This window comes from Borostomias antarcticus (genome assembly GCF_949987555.1).
Source record: "Borostomias antarcticus genome assembly, chromosome: 2".
NCBI classification, from domain to species: domain Eukaryota; kingdom Metazoa; phylum Chordata; class Actinopteri; order Stomiiformes; family Stomiidae; genus Borostomias; species Borostomias antarcticus.
In genome coordinates, this window is record NC_140235.1 from 32,645,644 (window position 1) to 32,661,588 (window position 15,945).

Consider the following 15,945-nt stretch of genomic DNA (forward strand, 5'->3'; position numbering starts at 1 on the left):
TAGAAATGGTGCTCAGAGAGCACTGACCTCTGCCCCTGAAAGCATTTTGTGGCCCTGGGCCAAAACTGAATGGGTTCTAAATTGTCCTATAATACACCCATCCGCCCAGTTTCATGAAAAGCAGTCTGCTAGGCTAGACGGAAGCCTCTCCTCAGTAAAAGACACATGACAGGTGTCAGTTTGCCAAAAAGCACTTACCGTAAAGGACTCTCAGACCATGAGAAACAAGAGTATCTGGTCTGATGAAACTAAGATTGAACTCTTTGGCCTAAATGCCAATGTCTGGAGGAAATCATCACCTGGCCAATACCATCTCTACAGTGAAGCATGGTGGTATCATCACCTGGCCAATACCATCTCTACAGTGAAGCATGGTGGTATCATCACCTGGCCAATACCATCTCTACAGTGAAGCATGGTGGTATCATCACCTGGCCAATACCATCTCTACAGTGAAGCATGGTGGTGGCAGCATCATGCTGTGGGGAATGTTTTTCAGCAGCAGGAACTGGGAGACTTCAAGGGAAAGATGAACGGAGCAAAGTACAGAGAGATCCTTGATGAAAACCTGCTCCAGATCGCTCAGGACCTCAGACTGGGGCAAAGGTTCACCTTCTAACAGGACGACCCTAAGCACACAGCCAAGACAACGAAGGAGTGGCTTCGGGACAAGTCTGTGAATGTCCTCGAGTGGCCCATCCAGAGCCCAGACTTGAACCCCATTGAACATGTTTGAAAATTCTTGAAAATATCTGTGCAGTGACGCTCCCCTTCTAACTTGACAGAGCTTGAGAGGATCTGCAGAGAAGAATGGGAGAAATACCACAAATCCAGGTGTGCCAAGCTTGTAGCGTCACACCCAAGACTTGAGGCTGTAATTACTGCCAGAGGTGCTTCAACAAAGTACTCAGTAAAGGGTGTGAATGCCTATGTACATGTATGACAGTTTTTTTTAATGTTTTTTTTTAAATCCCTTTGCAAATGTCTAAAAAAAATGTGTTCACTTTGTCATTATGGGGAATTGTGTGCTTGATGGGAAAACATTAATGTAATCCATTTTGTAATGAGGCTGTAACATAAAATGTGGAAAAAGTGAAGGGGTGTGAGTACTTTGCACTGTACTGTGCATCCCAGTGACCCAGAGGTGCTCTTTCCTCTCTAGATCCCAGTGTCCCAGAGGTGCTCTTTCCTCTCTAGATCCCAGTGTCCCAGAGGTGCCCTTTCCTCTCTAGATCCCAGTGTCCCAGAGGTGCCCTTTCCTCTCTAGATCCCAGTGTCCCAGAGGTGCTCTTTCCTCTCTAGATCCCAGTGTTGCAGAGGTGCTCTCTACTCTCTAGATCCCAGTGTCCCAGAGGTGCCCTTTCCTCTCTAGATCCCAGTGTCCTAGAGGTGCTCTTTCCTCTCTAGATCCCAGTGTCCCAGAGAACAGGGGGTGCGCTGCTCTCATGCATGAGACTGCTGGAGGGTTTCCTGGTGGATGGGTGGAGAGAATGGGATGTGATGTCACACAGTAGGTGCACTAGCCATGGCCATGGACCTTATGACCCTGCTCATGTTCTGCCTATTCTATTGCTTGTTTCAAGTTATTGGCAGTTGTTTCTGTAGAGTTCCTGCAACTGAGACTCGTGGGATTATTTCATTCCACTGTTAGATTAATTTCCCCACTTGGTTTAAGTAAAGAAAGATTACATTTATCGGATTAAATTAATTAATTAGGATGAAGGCTATTTCACCATACATGACGCATCATAGCTTTTTGTGCGCTGATGGGGCCCCATGTCGTGCAGTAGGTGCCCTTTTTATCTTGTGGCCCCTGGCCTTCAAACAGCCTGAGTCCACCTCCAATGAGTGGCAACAACCACACATGCATCTGAAACTTCACGCAATTACATTTTAGTCCAGAAAAAAGAACAGCTGTGTATGTATACCCATCAGCCATTAGCCATGCGGGGCCTGGTCGGGTAGATGGACAGAGAGCCAGAAGACTATTTGTGGTCTCAGAAAAAGTGAAATGTAGAGCAAACCTATTATGGTTGGTCTTCCAAGCTGCACAAACATCCCCAAACACCAGGTCAACCCCAAGAACAAACGTCTAAATAAACCCACACACACAACAGAACTTGAATTGAAATGAACTCCACATTCAACTGAATTAGCATACCGCCATCTGGTGTCCAAACTAGAGTACTGCCCGCCACTCTTGCATTCAGAGTGGCTACTGGATAGATAATGCTTCAATAATGTTCAGAAACAGATTTTGTGACAAATAATAACACAGATGGTATGAGCTGTGGTATATTTCAGCATTTTTATTAATTACTCAGAGAGGCACAGATATAATTTAAAGGGCTACCATCCACTATACATGTGCGCCCACAAGTAACATCCTACTAGTCTGAGATCTGTATGTTGAGCTGGACAGCAGCAGAAACACACACACACACACACACACACGCTGGTTACCTCAGAGCTTTGCTTCGTATAAAAGAGTTGTTACTATATTTACAGAGAAAAGACAAGGGGAAGAGACAGCGACAGCACGTTTTCAATCAGGCCTCCATGACAGCCAGCTGAGTTCCATGACAGCCACCTGAGGTAGATTTCATTCTCCCATCACTTGCAGACAGGAAGATGTGGAATTCGCCGCAGACATCGACTACTCTTACCTCAAGACTAGCATCGTCTCTGCGTCCTCCGTCAGCGGCTCAGTCCTCACGCTCTGCTGCTATTCAGCTCAGTAACAGCTTGGATTTACTACTGATTTATTTAAAACAGTCTAAACTTGAAACGTGTTTAAACTTTATTCTTAAAACTAAGCAACTTGTTTCATATTATCACAGACTCAAAGATTGTGTCTTTGGTGGCTAAAAAATGATACAAACAGTTTTCATTTTGTGAATATCATTATCAGTAACATAGTATCCCTCATTCTTCACCCTGACCTTCCAATCAGTCGTGTGCTCACCAGGGGCGAACCAGCGGTCTGGCAACATATCCTCAACATGTTGTGTTCCCATTGGTTTTGCAAAAAACACAAATAAAACATATCTGCAAACAATTTGACATATCGATCACCCCCCTCTACTTCTCTCTTGCGCTCCTTAAAATCACACAACACCAGTCCTGAAAAGTTACACTCAAAACAGTAACAGAGAATCAAGTATAACATAACTGTTAACTAAGTGCAGACAGACAATGGGACTAAAAATTACACAGGTGTACATCCAAAAAGAACAACAACAACAAGAGAGTTCCTGGTGGACTCTTAATGGACAATTTCCTAAATGACTAACTGTTTAAAAAAAAAAAAAAAAAAAAGCAACGGAAAAAACACTGGTTAAAAAATACTGCAGAGCAAAGAAAAGGTTGAAAAGAAACTGTGGATGTATAAAGGAGAGTGGGGCTGCTGGCTGGTAAGCTTCCTTCCTTCCTTCCTTCCTTCCTTCCTTCCTTCCTTCCTTCCTTCCTTCCTTCCTTCCTTCCTTCCTTCTTTCTTTCTTTCTTTCTTTCTTTCTTTCTTTCTTTCTTTCTTTCTTTCTTTCTTTCTTTCTTTCTTTCTTTCTTTCTTTCTTTCTTTCTTTCTTTCCTTCCTTCCCTCCTTCTTCCTTCCTTCCCTCTTTCCTTCCTTCCTTTTCGCTCCCTACCCTTCCTAGAAGTTCCTATAGCTGCTGTCTTGTAGCCACTGCAGAACCGGGGGCACAAATGCCCTTAATGTCATCAAATGAAGTGACAAGCAGAAGTTGTCTAACAATGTCCTCCTTGTACCTAAAGACCAGAAGCTGTAGCGGGTTAAATATGGTAGTATCTTACCGTGGTGATGGTCATAAAACAGACCAGCGACCAGGAGAGAGGCTCTGCCATGGACAAGTGAGCCCTGGGGGATATGAACAAGCAGATACTTCCAGCCTCTCCCAGTCTTTTTTGGCACGTTTCTTCCTGTACAACTTTAAACTGAATCATCAAATCAGTCAAGGACATGAAACCCAGCAAGTATTACACAAACACAAATGACAAGTGAACCAAAACCTGACGTTGAATTGTGGACCTACAGTATGAGACGTTCTGGGACCTCTAGCTGGTCGCTCTATGAGACATGTCAGGATGGAAACCAGCGGTCCAGGTAAGAGCACAACGAGGAAGATATCTCAGATCTGGCTGAATATAGTGGTAGAACATTTTGAGTATATTATATCAATGCAGTATATATCAAAGCGGGACTATTTATGCCTCAATCTCTCAGATGAAACACTGACAGAACAAAACCAAACAACAGATAACCTTTTTCTAATGTCTCTTCCTGTTTTCAAGTCACCTTCCTTTTCAATTTTGTGACGGACACAAAGGATGAAACCAATGTTAGTGATGATAAATGAAGATTATGCTGAAGTGTCAAACTTCGTCCTATACTTACGATGTGTCGTTTTGAACCGTGTCAGACAGCACATTACATTTCATTTCAGCAGATAGGCGGCCACAAAGCTATTTTCCTTCCCAATGCCAAACATTTGAAAAATGTATTGATGCGACAACGATAACTGCCCTTAGGGGGCTTTGACCGCTGCTACTCTGCCAGTTCCACAGATGACCTGCAGGGGGAGCCCCGTGTACGGAGGACCACCTTCTGTGTTTCAAGGGCCAGTAATATCTAAGCCTGTTTAGGAACAGAGCTATTGCACATTGAAATCCTCTTGGCCTATCTCTTAACAAATTAGCCAACTTATCACCAACTCCACCAAAAAACACACGTGCACACGCACAGACACAGAGACTAGCCACACGTGCACAGACACAGAGACTAGCCTCTTCCAGGGACTGGGCTGCACTCAACCACGAGACACACCACTTACTGTTACAAACAACATGTACATCCCTTTGATAGATAGAACATACCGGCCTCGTTCTCCAGAGCTTTCATATGAACTGGTTACAGACTGACCCGATCACTCAGACCTAACCCTAACCCTGACCAGATCACTCAGGCTGACCTAACCCTAACCCTGACCAGATCAGTCCACTGGTTCTGAAGCAGACTTTCTATCCTTCACAATTCCAGATGAGCATTGAATCAAGCCGAAGACAGCAGGTAATATTGGACTATGATATGACTTCATACCTAACCACCGTATAGTACATCTGAAACCGTAGACTAACCACTCGAGGAAGGGCAGAATGTAGTACTTGATTGGACTTGCTGCCTCCATCCATAATAACAGAGATCTGCTATAAGATTTCATGCCTTGAATGCCATGCATTCGCACTCAATACAGAGGCACACTATCCTAGGGACAATGCTATAATGTTCTTGTTAAGTTATTACAGGTGACAAAGAGGTTAAAAAAAAACAGAAAACAAATGTTTCTCTCTTAGAGGTTGGAGAGAGATTATCTGTGGAGCTCAGTCATCCTTCAGTCTGCTACAGAACCCGGGACTAAGAGGCCGCAAGTCCCTCCTCAGATCCAATATCAGGACACTTCATCAAATCCAATGAGGTGGAGAAAAAGACAAAGTAACGCGTAAGTCTAACACCGCCTTTCTCTGCTAGTTTACATGAGTCTAACAGGGCCTTTCTCTGCTAGTTTACATGAGTCTAACAGAGCCTTTCTCTGCTAGTTTACATGAGTCTAACAGGGCCTTTCTCTGCTAGTTTACATGAGTCTAACAGGGTCTTTCTCTGCTAGTTTACATGAGTCTAACAGGGTCTTTCTCTGCTAGTTTACATGAGTCTAACAGGGTCTTTCTCTGCTAGTTTACATGACATGTCAACAACAGACAACACAATCCAACACATGCAGATGGGAAAAAATGAAAGAAAACAAAAACATACAATTTTAAAGTTAAAGTGTCAAGAATTCTCTCTTCCAGTCGGTAGGAGACCAAGGTCCCAGACACCTGGGGTCGTTCTCAGCGAACCGCAGAGTGGTTAACCCTGATTGGTTCTTCCCTTCAGAGGCTCAAGAAGCCCTCTGCCCAAATAACACGGCCCCCTTTCAACCAACCCACAACAACCCTCTAAAGTTCCTCCCCCCCAAAATGCCCGGTGTTGCTGTGGCAATGGCCCGTGTCTGTGAGAGATTGTTTTTTTAAGAGTAGATGGTGATGACCTCTCGGCCGCCCCCGCGGACCAGCAGGACCCGGTTGAGACCCTCCAGTAGAACCTCCAGGAACTCCATGTCTGTCAGGGCGGGGTCAAGGGCGAAGCAGGACGGCAAGTCACATGATCGGGGAGAATTTAACTGAACTGAATTACATTTATTGGAAGGATAGCCCCTCAAGTCATTCCTGTTCTATTCTAGAAATCATTGCTATTCTATTCTATTAGTATACTATAGAATAGGGGCAGCTGTAGCTCAGGAGGTAGAGCGGGTCGTCCAATGATCTTAGGGTCGGCGGTTCAAATCCCGGCTCCTCCTGACTACCTGTCGAAGTGTCCTTGGGAAAGACACTGAACCCCAAATTGCTCCCAATGAGCAGGCTATCACCTTGCATGGCAGCTGCCGCCATTGGTGTGTGAATGTGTGTGTGAACATGTGAATGAGAGGCCTTTGTAAAGTGCTTTGGATAAAAGCTCTATATAAGTGCAGTTCATTTAGCATTTCTACTATAGTAAATGATTGAATTAGAACTTGAAGGAGAACCCCGTGGTTCTGGTGCGTGTGCTCTGGCGCTGTGAAGGATACAGTTCTCGTCTCCTTCTCTGTTCCTGGGGGGTCCCGGCATGTTGAGCAGGACCAGATGGGCCCCCTGAGATTTGTTGACTACGATCTCATTCAGCTTGACCGCCGTGTGCATCCGCCGCACGTTGGACTGGTTCCTAGGACGAGAGCGGTTCCGGTGAAGCCAGCAGGCTGGACCCAGAGGGACCAGGACCCTGATCTCAGTGAGTGACCACAGAGGGACCTGGAGGAGGAGGGTTGGACCCAGGCCTCCCAGCGCAGGGGCGGATGGCCTCTGGATCAAACCTCACAGCTCCTTCATTCTACAGTCTAGATTTGAGGTGACTAAACTGGGACTAAAGTAAAAGTCACAGTTTAAACAGCGTTTCACAGTATTAGACATGATACTTATTGTTATGGTGAGCAACTGAAGCGTTATTTTCAGCAGATAGGCGGCCAGCTTAAGTTTATGAGAGGACAGAGGCTTCAAAGGCAACTGGTTATGATGTGTGTGTGTGTGCATGTGTGTGTGTGTGAGAGTGTGTGTGTGTGTGTGTGTGCACGCGTGTGCGTGTGTGTATGTGTGCGTGTGAGTGTGTGTGTGTGCATGTGTGTGTGTGAGAGTGTGTGTGTGTGTGTGTGTGTGTGAGAGTGTTCGCGTGTATGATTGTGTGTGTGTGTGTATTTATGTATGGTTTGATTTGACACAGACTAGGTCACAGGAGCCTTGTGTGATGAAAAGTGGATCATCAGCCTGTGGGTATGACATCATACAGTGGATCATCAGCCTGTGGGTATGACATCATACAGTGGATCATCAGCCTGTGGGTATGACATCATACAGTGTACGGTTTGTAAATTCTGACATGATACAAGTCTGACTGTGTGTGACTGTGTGTGACTGCGATGTGATACAACAAGCGCTTCATGAGTTAGAGTGCATAGCAACGCAAGAACGCAGAGCACTATGCAAACAGCCGTGAGCAAAGTTAAAACAAACGCAACTTAGCTGCTCCAAAACATGTGCTTCCCAACCAGAATAAGGGGGGTGGGGGGGAGGGGGGGGACACTAGCTACCTGAGGTTTCACTGACTAGAAACTCCAGGGGTTGAACAACTAGAAAAGGCTGAGTGAAACACTAGAAATGGATGAGTGAAACAGAACCAGTGACGGTCCAGAGGATTCTGGCCTCTCTCTATGGCTAAGGCTTGATTGGTTGGGAAGCACTTTGGTTGCACATGCTCAGTCGTCATCATCGCATGCAAATTATATGAAGGGACACTCTTCAAGCTCACCAGACAAATTATGAGGGGGACGGGACACAAGGGTACACTAACGCACGTACGCACGCACACGCACACGCACACGCACACGCACACACACACACACACACACACACAGAGCTGGCTGGGAGGTTACCGAAAAGATGGAGGAGAAAGAACAGGACTACTGTTACACATACACACACACACACACACACACTGACTGACACACACACGCACACACACACACACACACACACACACACACACACACACACACACACACACACACACACACACACACACACAGAGCCTATGGCAAAGAGAAATGTGACTTACAGACTCTCCCACTCTCTAGAAGAAGGAAAACGGGACAAAACAACAGAAACAGGCTTAGATGCTTCTAGAAGCTCCCTCAGACCAGAGCTGTCCATCTGGACACGGTGAAGCCCCTAGCCTGACCCCTTCCTTCAAAATGGCCTCTCCTCACAACCCCTTCCTTCAAAATGGCCTCTCCTCACAACCCCTCCTTCAAAATGGCCTCTCCTCACAACCCCTCGGTTATTATACTGAACTATAGATCCACATAATATTCAAGATATTGCTTGTTTGAAATTACATTTGAATGGTAATCATAATTTCAGTTTTAATTGCCTATTTTTGTCGCTCTACTTGGACACACGCACACACACACACGCATACACACACACAGAGGTGTACTAAGACATGATGGAATGCAGCCATTCGTTCAGATACCAGACAATACGTGTGTTGTTTGCATGGCGGAGCCAAGCACTGTAACTTGGGTGGCTGGATATTGTCCACACAAACACACACGCACAAGCACACACACGTGCACGCACGCACGCACGCACACACGCACACACGCACACACACACACACACACACACACACACACACACACACACACACACACACATGCTGAACATGGCTGAATGCAGTCTGAACACACACCATGCGGGTTATTGTTGCATTTAACACCCTCAGGCTGTGGGTGTGTTCATACTAACTACTGTGTCCAGTCCCATCAAACATGCAGTCCTCCCTGAGTCTACAGCAGGACATGAACCAGCTCTATGACTTGTGATATGTGGGCAAGTATCACTAAACTACAACAACTCATTGAAAATGGTGCAAATATCCTATGGAGTCACATGTAACACTGGGTTCTCCTCCTCTAATCAGTATTGAACATGGTTCCACCGCTGGCCTCCTCTCTCCTGGGCCTAGATCCGAGCGCTTTGACTCGAGGTATAACGCAGGGCTGCCGCTCGGGCCCACTTACGGTTTCATGTTGAACAGGTCTCGCACGCCCACGCTGGCCTCGCGCTGCCGGCTGCGCTCGGTCAGCAGCTTGTCCTTGGTCCAGGTCATGTGGACGCGGTCGGGCGTCACCTCAGCCTTGTCGTTGAGCGCAGCGTGAGACGCCGTGTTCCTGTCGTGGATCAGCTGGGCCTGGGGGAGGAAGAGGGGAGAGGATGAGAGAGGGGGGGGGGGGAAGAGGGGAGAGGATGAGAGAGGGAGGGGATGAGGAGGGGGAGGAAGAGGGGAGAGGATGAGAGAGGAAGGGGGGGAGGAAGAGGGTAGAGGGTGAGAGAGGGAGGAGAGGGGCAGGGAGGGGCAGGGAGGGGAGGGGAGGGACAGGTAGGGACAGGGAGGGGCAGATAGGGGCAGGCAGGGAGGGGGGGCAGGTAGGGACAGGGAGGGGCAGATAGGGGCAGGCAGGGAGGGGCAGGTAGGGAGGGGGAGGGGCAGGTAGGGACAGGGAAGGAAGCAGCAGGACAGACAGAGAGACCAGGGGGAGAGACAGAGAGAGTCTGAGAGCTTTCTGAAGGGTAGGGGTGAGGGGGAGGGAGGTGGAGTCATACGCTTATCCTAGCGTATGAAACCATGCAATGGGAAACTAAGCCCACCTGGGAACACGGGCGGCTTCATTCACACAGCAGTCAAACACCAACACAGCTTCACGCCACAATAACAAAACACTGAAGTTAATGAGTAGATGGAGTGATAGAGGTTACTATCAGGGACCGCTATCCAGGACATGCAACGACCACACCACCAGCTTCCTCTACTGTCTGGGGGGGGGGGGGGGGGGCTGTGATGGAAGGAAGTGACGGTGACTACTGTAGGTGATGAAAATGACAGTGTGGGGGTGAGTGGAAGGAGGGGTTCCCCGCCAAAAGATGACGACGTCATTGTGTGTAGCCAAGCGATAATGCAAGCATAACGAGAGCCCTGTAACACACTACAGAGCAGCGATGTGGGGGGCCGTAAAAGTACTCACACTTTACAATAAGAGTACATTAATAAGCATTAGTAAATGCATTATTAAGCATTAAGTAACAGTTAATTAATGTCTCTATTAACCATTTACTAATGTTATTTATGTTAATTAAGGTTAACTCACCTAACCCTAATCTTAACTAAGGTACTAATTAAAGGAGTAGTAAAGGGAAAATGCATGTTTAGCCCTGTTTTAAGGTTACTTATGATCATATACAATGGTTCAGATCAAAACGTTGATAAAACTAGCACTTTTGAGAAAGTCTGATAATTGCTCTACCACCGTTTTGGTCATACAATAGATGTGAAGAAGAAATAGAGTTTCTTGTCTTTGAAATTGAGAGTTTAACATGTTTTTTGAATGATTTTTCAGGGTGCCCACCCACATCCATTGTATGACCAAAACGGTGGTAGAGCAATTATCAGACTTTCTCAAAAGTGCTAGTTTTGTCAACGTTTTGATCTGAACCATTGTATATGATCATAAGTAACCTTAAAACAGGGCTAAACATGCATTTTCCCTTAACTACTCCTTTAACATTAGTAACCCAGCCTAACCCTAAATAAGCATAGTTAACAGTTAACTAATGTTTTTTGTGAACCTTATTGTAAAGTGTGACCACTACTTTAGAACCCTACTTCCATTAGATATTTTGTAATGTTATGCTAGTGGAGGGGTGGAGGAGAGGGGGTGGAGGAGGGGGTGGAGGAGGAGGAGGAGGGGTGGAGGTGGTGGTGGAGGGGTGGGTGACGGCGACGGTCTAGATGGCTGGGGGGGGGGTGTAGGGCTGCAGTCCTGGGGGGCTCATGGGTAACAGGGTTTTTGGAGTTGCGCTACCTCGTCCTTAGTGTCTTCGGTCTCGGGGGCCTCTTGGCTGGGGCCCGAATCCTGAGCCCCACCCTGGTTCTTCCTCCGGATGGAGCTTCTCGATTCGTCAGTGATACTCTGAATCTGATTGGGTGGTGTTGGTGGGGGGGCGTGGCCAGGGTAAAGCCCCGTACAGCAATGGCAGCCAAACAGGAATAGGACCAGAGGTCACACAGAGCTGGGCCTTGAGAGCCCATGTAGGCTAGCCTATCCTGAATACCAACCTTGGGTCTGTTGCTCACAGGCGCAACATGTGATCCACACAGCGCATTATGTGACTCAGCACATTGAATCAGGCTATTCACAGTCCAAATGCTTACATGTACGTCAAATTTCAGGTCCACTTTTGAAATTCACTTCCAGCTATCATACAAGGAAAACTGACACGTTAGGCGCTTCATATGATTCAATTCATAACTGTAGGCTCTCCAACTGACACCCGAACGAGAAGAATGAACCGTTGATACAAGAACAAGAAAGGGTTGATAGATAGATACGCATGTGAACAGAGTTGCTGTAGTGCCTCCTGTGTGCAGGCAGGGGGCACTGTTACCTCTCTCTCCCGCTCCGTCCTGGACAGCTGCATCTGCTTCAGCATCTGTGAGCGCTGCTCCATCACCAGGGTCTTCTCATAGGTGAAGGCTGAGATGTCACTGTCATGCTGTAAACACATACACACACACACACACACACACACACACACACACACACACGCGCACACACACGCACACACACACACGCGCACACACACACGCGCACACACACACGCGCACACACACACGCGCACACACACACGCGCACACACACACACACACACACAAACACACACGCGCGAGCGCACACACACACACACATTATACATTAGTGATACTGCTAGGTAGGTCATATAATCAGTCAAACAACAGAACATGCACTGGGTTTTTCCTGGCTCAGAATGGGTTTTAGGGGGGTGATGCACACACAATTTTGGGGGGAAACGTATATTCTTCTCTGTCGTTCTGACTGAGCTCACTTTTCACCATCGCGGGAATCTCCCGACATGACGCACATAGATATACGGTTAGCGTACCATCTCCACCACCTCCACTTCATTATGGATATAGGGTTAGCGTTAGCATACCATCTCCACCACCTCCATCTCATTATGGATATAGGGTTAGCGTTAGCGTACCATCTCCAGCACCTCCACCTCATTATGGATATAGGGTTAGCGTACCATCTCCACCACCTCCACCTCATTATGGATATAGGGTTAGCGTACCATCTCCACCACATTATGGATATAGGGTTAGCGTTAGTGTACCATCTCCACCACCTCATTATGGATATAGGGTTAGTGTTAGCGTACCATCTCCACCCCCTCCACCTCATTATGGATATAGGGTTAGCGTTAGCGTACCATCTCCACCCCCTCATTATGGATATAGGGTTAGCGTTAGCATACCATCTCCACCTCATTATGGATATAGGGTTAGCGTTAGCATACCATCTCCATCAGCTCCACCTCATTATGGATATAGGATTAGCGTTAGCGTACCATCTCCACCAGCTCCACCTCATTATGGATATAGGGTTAGCGTTAGCGTACCATCTCCACCACCTCCACCTCAGCGTCCAGCCGCAGCTGGTACAGGAACACCTGCAGGTCCTTCTTCATCTGAATACTGTTGTCATCCATCTGAGCAACGGTGAAGATGCGCATCTTACACTTCCTCCACACCTGGAGAGAGAGAGGGATGGAGGGGGAGAGAGAGAGAGAGAGAGAGAGAGAGAGAGAGAGAGGGGATGTGTTTAATCGGATAGGAAAAGAACAGTGAGATACAAGGAGAAGTAATGTGTGTGTGTGCGTGCGTCTGTAGCGTGTATGCGTGTGAGTGTAGCGTGTGTGTGAGTGTAGCGTGTGTGTGTGCGTGCGTGTGTGAGTGTAGCGTGTGTGTGTGTGAGTGTAGCGTGTGAGTGTAGCATGTGTGAGTGTAGCATGTGTGGGTGTGTGTGTGTGTGTGTGTGTAGCGTGTATGCGTGTGTTTGTGAGTGTAGCGTGCGTGTCTGTGGCGTCACCTTGTGCTGGCGGAGCAGGAAGGGCAGCAGCATCAGCAGACCCCCGTCATGGACCACCCACCACACGTCGATGGTCCCCTCCACCAGACGCTCCTGATTGGGGGGGAAGTTGTCCACGTTTTTGGCCACCAGCAAGGCCTGATGGGCCGCCGTGGTCTCCCTCACCGTCTCTGTAGAGGCCAGACACAGGGGGTCAAACCAAGGGTCAAGAGACTCTCTCACCATCTCTGTAGAGGCCAGACACCGGGGGTCAAACCAAGGGTCAAGAGACTCCCGAGCAGCTCTGCGCGTTGGAGACCACGGTCGGGCCGAGCCATCGGCCCCGGGGGGAAGCGGGTCGGTCCGTCTCACCTATGAAGTTCTTCCAGGAGGCGGGGTCGCTGGCCTGCTTCCAGGTGCCGGGCCAGGCCATGAGAACGGTGTTGTGCTTCATGCCCCCCAGGCCGGCCGACTGGATGAGGTGGGAGAAGCCGTCGCGCAGGTTGGACGACACCACCACGTGGCAGAAGCCCTTGGTTCGCTCCGCCGCCATGGACGACTTGATGCTCTGGAAGAGGCGTGGGACGAGGGACAGGGTGAGACCATGGATGTATTAATAGAGGGACAGGGTGAGACTGACCGCTTATCCCACCACCTTGGCATCACTGGCTCTGCACTCTCCTGGTTTCAGTCCTACCTCACCAACCGGAAACAGTTCATCACCATTGGTGATTCCAGTTCCACCCCAGCCCCAGTCAACCAAGGCGTTCCCCAAGGTTCTGTACTTGGCCCAATCCTATTCACCATTTACATGCTGCCCCTCGGTCAGATCATCCGCCGCCACGGCCTCAGTTTCCACTCCTACGCCGACGACACACAACTTTACCTCTCCACCAAACCATCCACCCAGCTCCCCCCACGCTCCCTTGTCAACTGCCTCCGCAACATAAAAACCTGGATGTCATCTAACCTCCTCAAACTAAACAGCAATAAAACTGAGCTCATGGTTCTGGCACCCAAGGCCCTGCTCCAGAAGGTTGGAGATCTCACTCTGGACATTGATGGCTGCTCCATCTGCCCTTTCCCAAAGGTCCGCAACCTGGGCGTCATCCTGGACTCCACCCTTTCCTACCAAGCCCATGTCAGTTCCGTCACCAAATCCGCCTTCTATCACCTCAGAAATATCTCCAGACTCCGACCATCACTCTCCGACTCCACAGCAGAGACCCTACTCCATGCCTTCGTCACCTCCCGTCTGGATTACTGTAATGGGGTCCTGTCCGGGGTTCCAAGCAAAACCCTGGACAGGCTCCAGTACGTGCAAAACTCAGCTGCCAGGGTTCTCACCCGCACCAAACGCTGGCAGCACATCACCCCCACCCTCAACCACCTTCACTGGCTCCCCATCAAATCCTGCATCACCTACAAAACCCTCCTCATCACGTACAAGTCCCTCCATGCTCTCGCACCTCAGTACCTCACCGGCCTCCTCCACTCCTACACTCAGTCACGGTCCCTTCGATCCTTAGACACCGGTCAGCTCTCCATCCCCCGAACCAGACTGCAGACCTTTGGGGACAGTTTTCAGCGTGGCAGCTTCCACCCTCTGGAACTCCCTCCCTGTAGAACTCCGCAACGCCCCAACTCTGGACTGCTTCAAGAAACTTCTTAAAACTCACCTCTTTAACATGGCCTTTGACCTCTAGCTTCCGTTTCTTAATGTTGTATGTCTCTGTCTACCATATTTGTCTCTTGTCTGTTCTGCCCCTATGTAAAGCGACCTTGGGTTTTATGAAAGGCGCTATATAAATGAAAGTTATTATTATTATTATTTCCAAGCACTACCTCGCTGTGTTTCCGACGCTACTCCAGGCGGCCAGTAGGTGGCAGAGTGGGCCTACCTGCTCGGCCTTCTTGGACTCGGAGTCCTTGGTGAGGTAGGTTCCCTCCAGGACGTTGCCTGCGATGGTCAGGCCCTTCCCCGCCTTCAGCTGGGTGGTGAGGGACAGCAGGCGCGGGTGCTTTACCACCTGGGCACTGTCCACGTTCAGCAGCACCAACAGCTGGGGTCTACACACACACACACACACACACACACACACGCACGCACGCACGCACGCACGCACGCACGCACGCATGCACACACACACATGCAAGCACACACAAAAACACACACACAGACACGCATGTATGCACGCACACACACACACACACACACGCACGCACACACACGCACGCACGCATGCACGCACGCACGCACGCACGCACGCACACACACACACACACACACACAAACACAGAAAGAGACAGAATGGAAGATGGAGAGAGATTAATGGGAGTTTGTCTGGAGCCAGTATTATTATTATATATTATTTTGGCTGCAGCTGCTTGGATTAACTGGCACAATGAAGACAGAGGATTGGGAGGAAGGGTTTGAACAATAACATAATACCTCTCCACCAGCGCACACACACACACATACACCATATCCAACAACATACAGGCGAACGGACAGTGACGAAGCAGAATGTGAATAAAAGAAAACATGCAGTCTAGCAAAATCACCGCCCCTGTTCGGACAGACGAGGACGTACCAACGGAATACAAACTGCGTCCATGTCTAATTCCGCAGTGTACGGTTTGGGGTCCTACAGTCACGGCTCCGGGCCCCCCCTCTACCCAGCTGAGTCTCTGGCCCCCCCTCTGCCCAGCTGAGTCTCTGTCCCCCCCTCTACCCAGCTGAGTCTCTGTCCAGACGCTCCGGGCCCCCCCTCTGCCCAGCTGAGTCTCTGGCCCCCCCTCTGCCCAGCTGAGTCTC

The 15,945-nt window shown here is 48.8% G+C and overlaps 1 protein-coding gene across 7 annotated transcripts in view; it reads right to left on the bottom strand.

Annotated features, from left to right (window-relative positions):
• Nucleotides 1–2,300: 2,300 nt before the first annotated feature.
• slc12a7b (solute carrier family 12 member 7b) overlaps nucleotides 2,301–15,945 on the bottom strand; it is a 50,078-nt gene continuing 36,433 nt past the window's right edge. Inside the window, exons 17-25 of one of the 7 annotated variants that reach the window (XM_084458168.1) lie at nucleotides 15,029–15,197; nucleotides 13,500–13,695; nucleotides 13,149–13,318; nucleotides 12,679–12,810; nucleotides 11,644–11,751; nucleotides 9,222–9,391; nucleotides 8,255–8,269; nucleotides 6,678–6,811; nucleotides 2,301–6,172 (exon numbers count right to left, since the gene is read on the bottom strand). In XM_084458168.1, the coding sequence (XP_084314294.1) occupies nucleotides 6,081–6,172; nucleotides 6,678–6,811; nucleotides 8,255–8,269; nucleotides 9,222–9,391; nucleotides 11,644–11,751; nucleotides 12,679–12,810; nucleotides 13,149–13,318; nucleotides 13,500–13,695; nucleotides 15,029–15,197 (1,186 nt within the window). In that variant the 3' untranslated portion in view covers nucleotides 2,301–6,080. Of the gene's footprint in view, nucleotides 6,173–6,677; nucleotides 8,270–9,221; nucleotides 9,392–10,820; nucleotides 11,175–11,643; nucleotides 11,752–12,678; nucleotides 12,811–13,148; nucleotides 13,319–13,499; nucleotides 13,696–15,028; nucleotides 15,198–15,945 lie in introns of those variants that run through there. The other 6 variants (XM_084458169.1, XM_084458172.1, XM_084458170.1 and 3 more) reach the window with 6 other exon arrangements.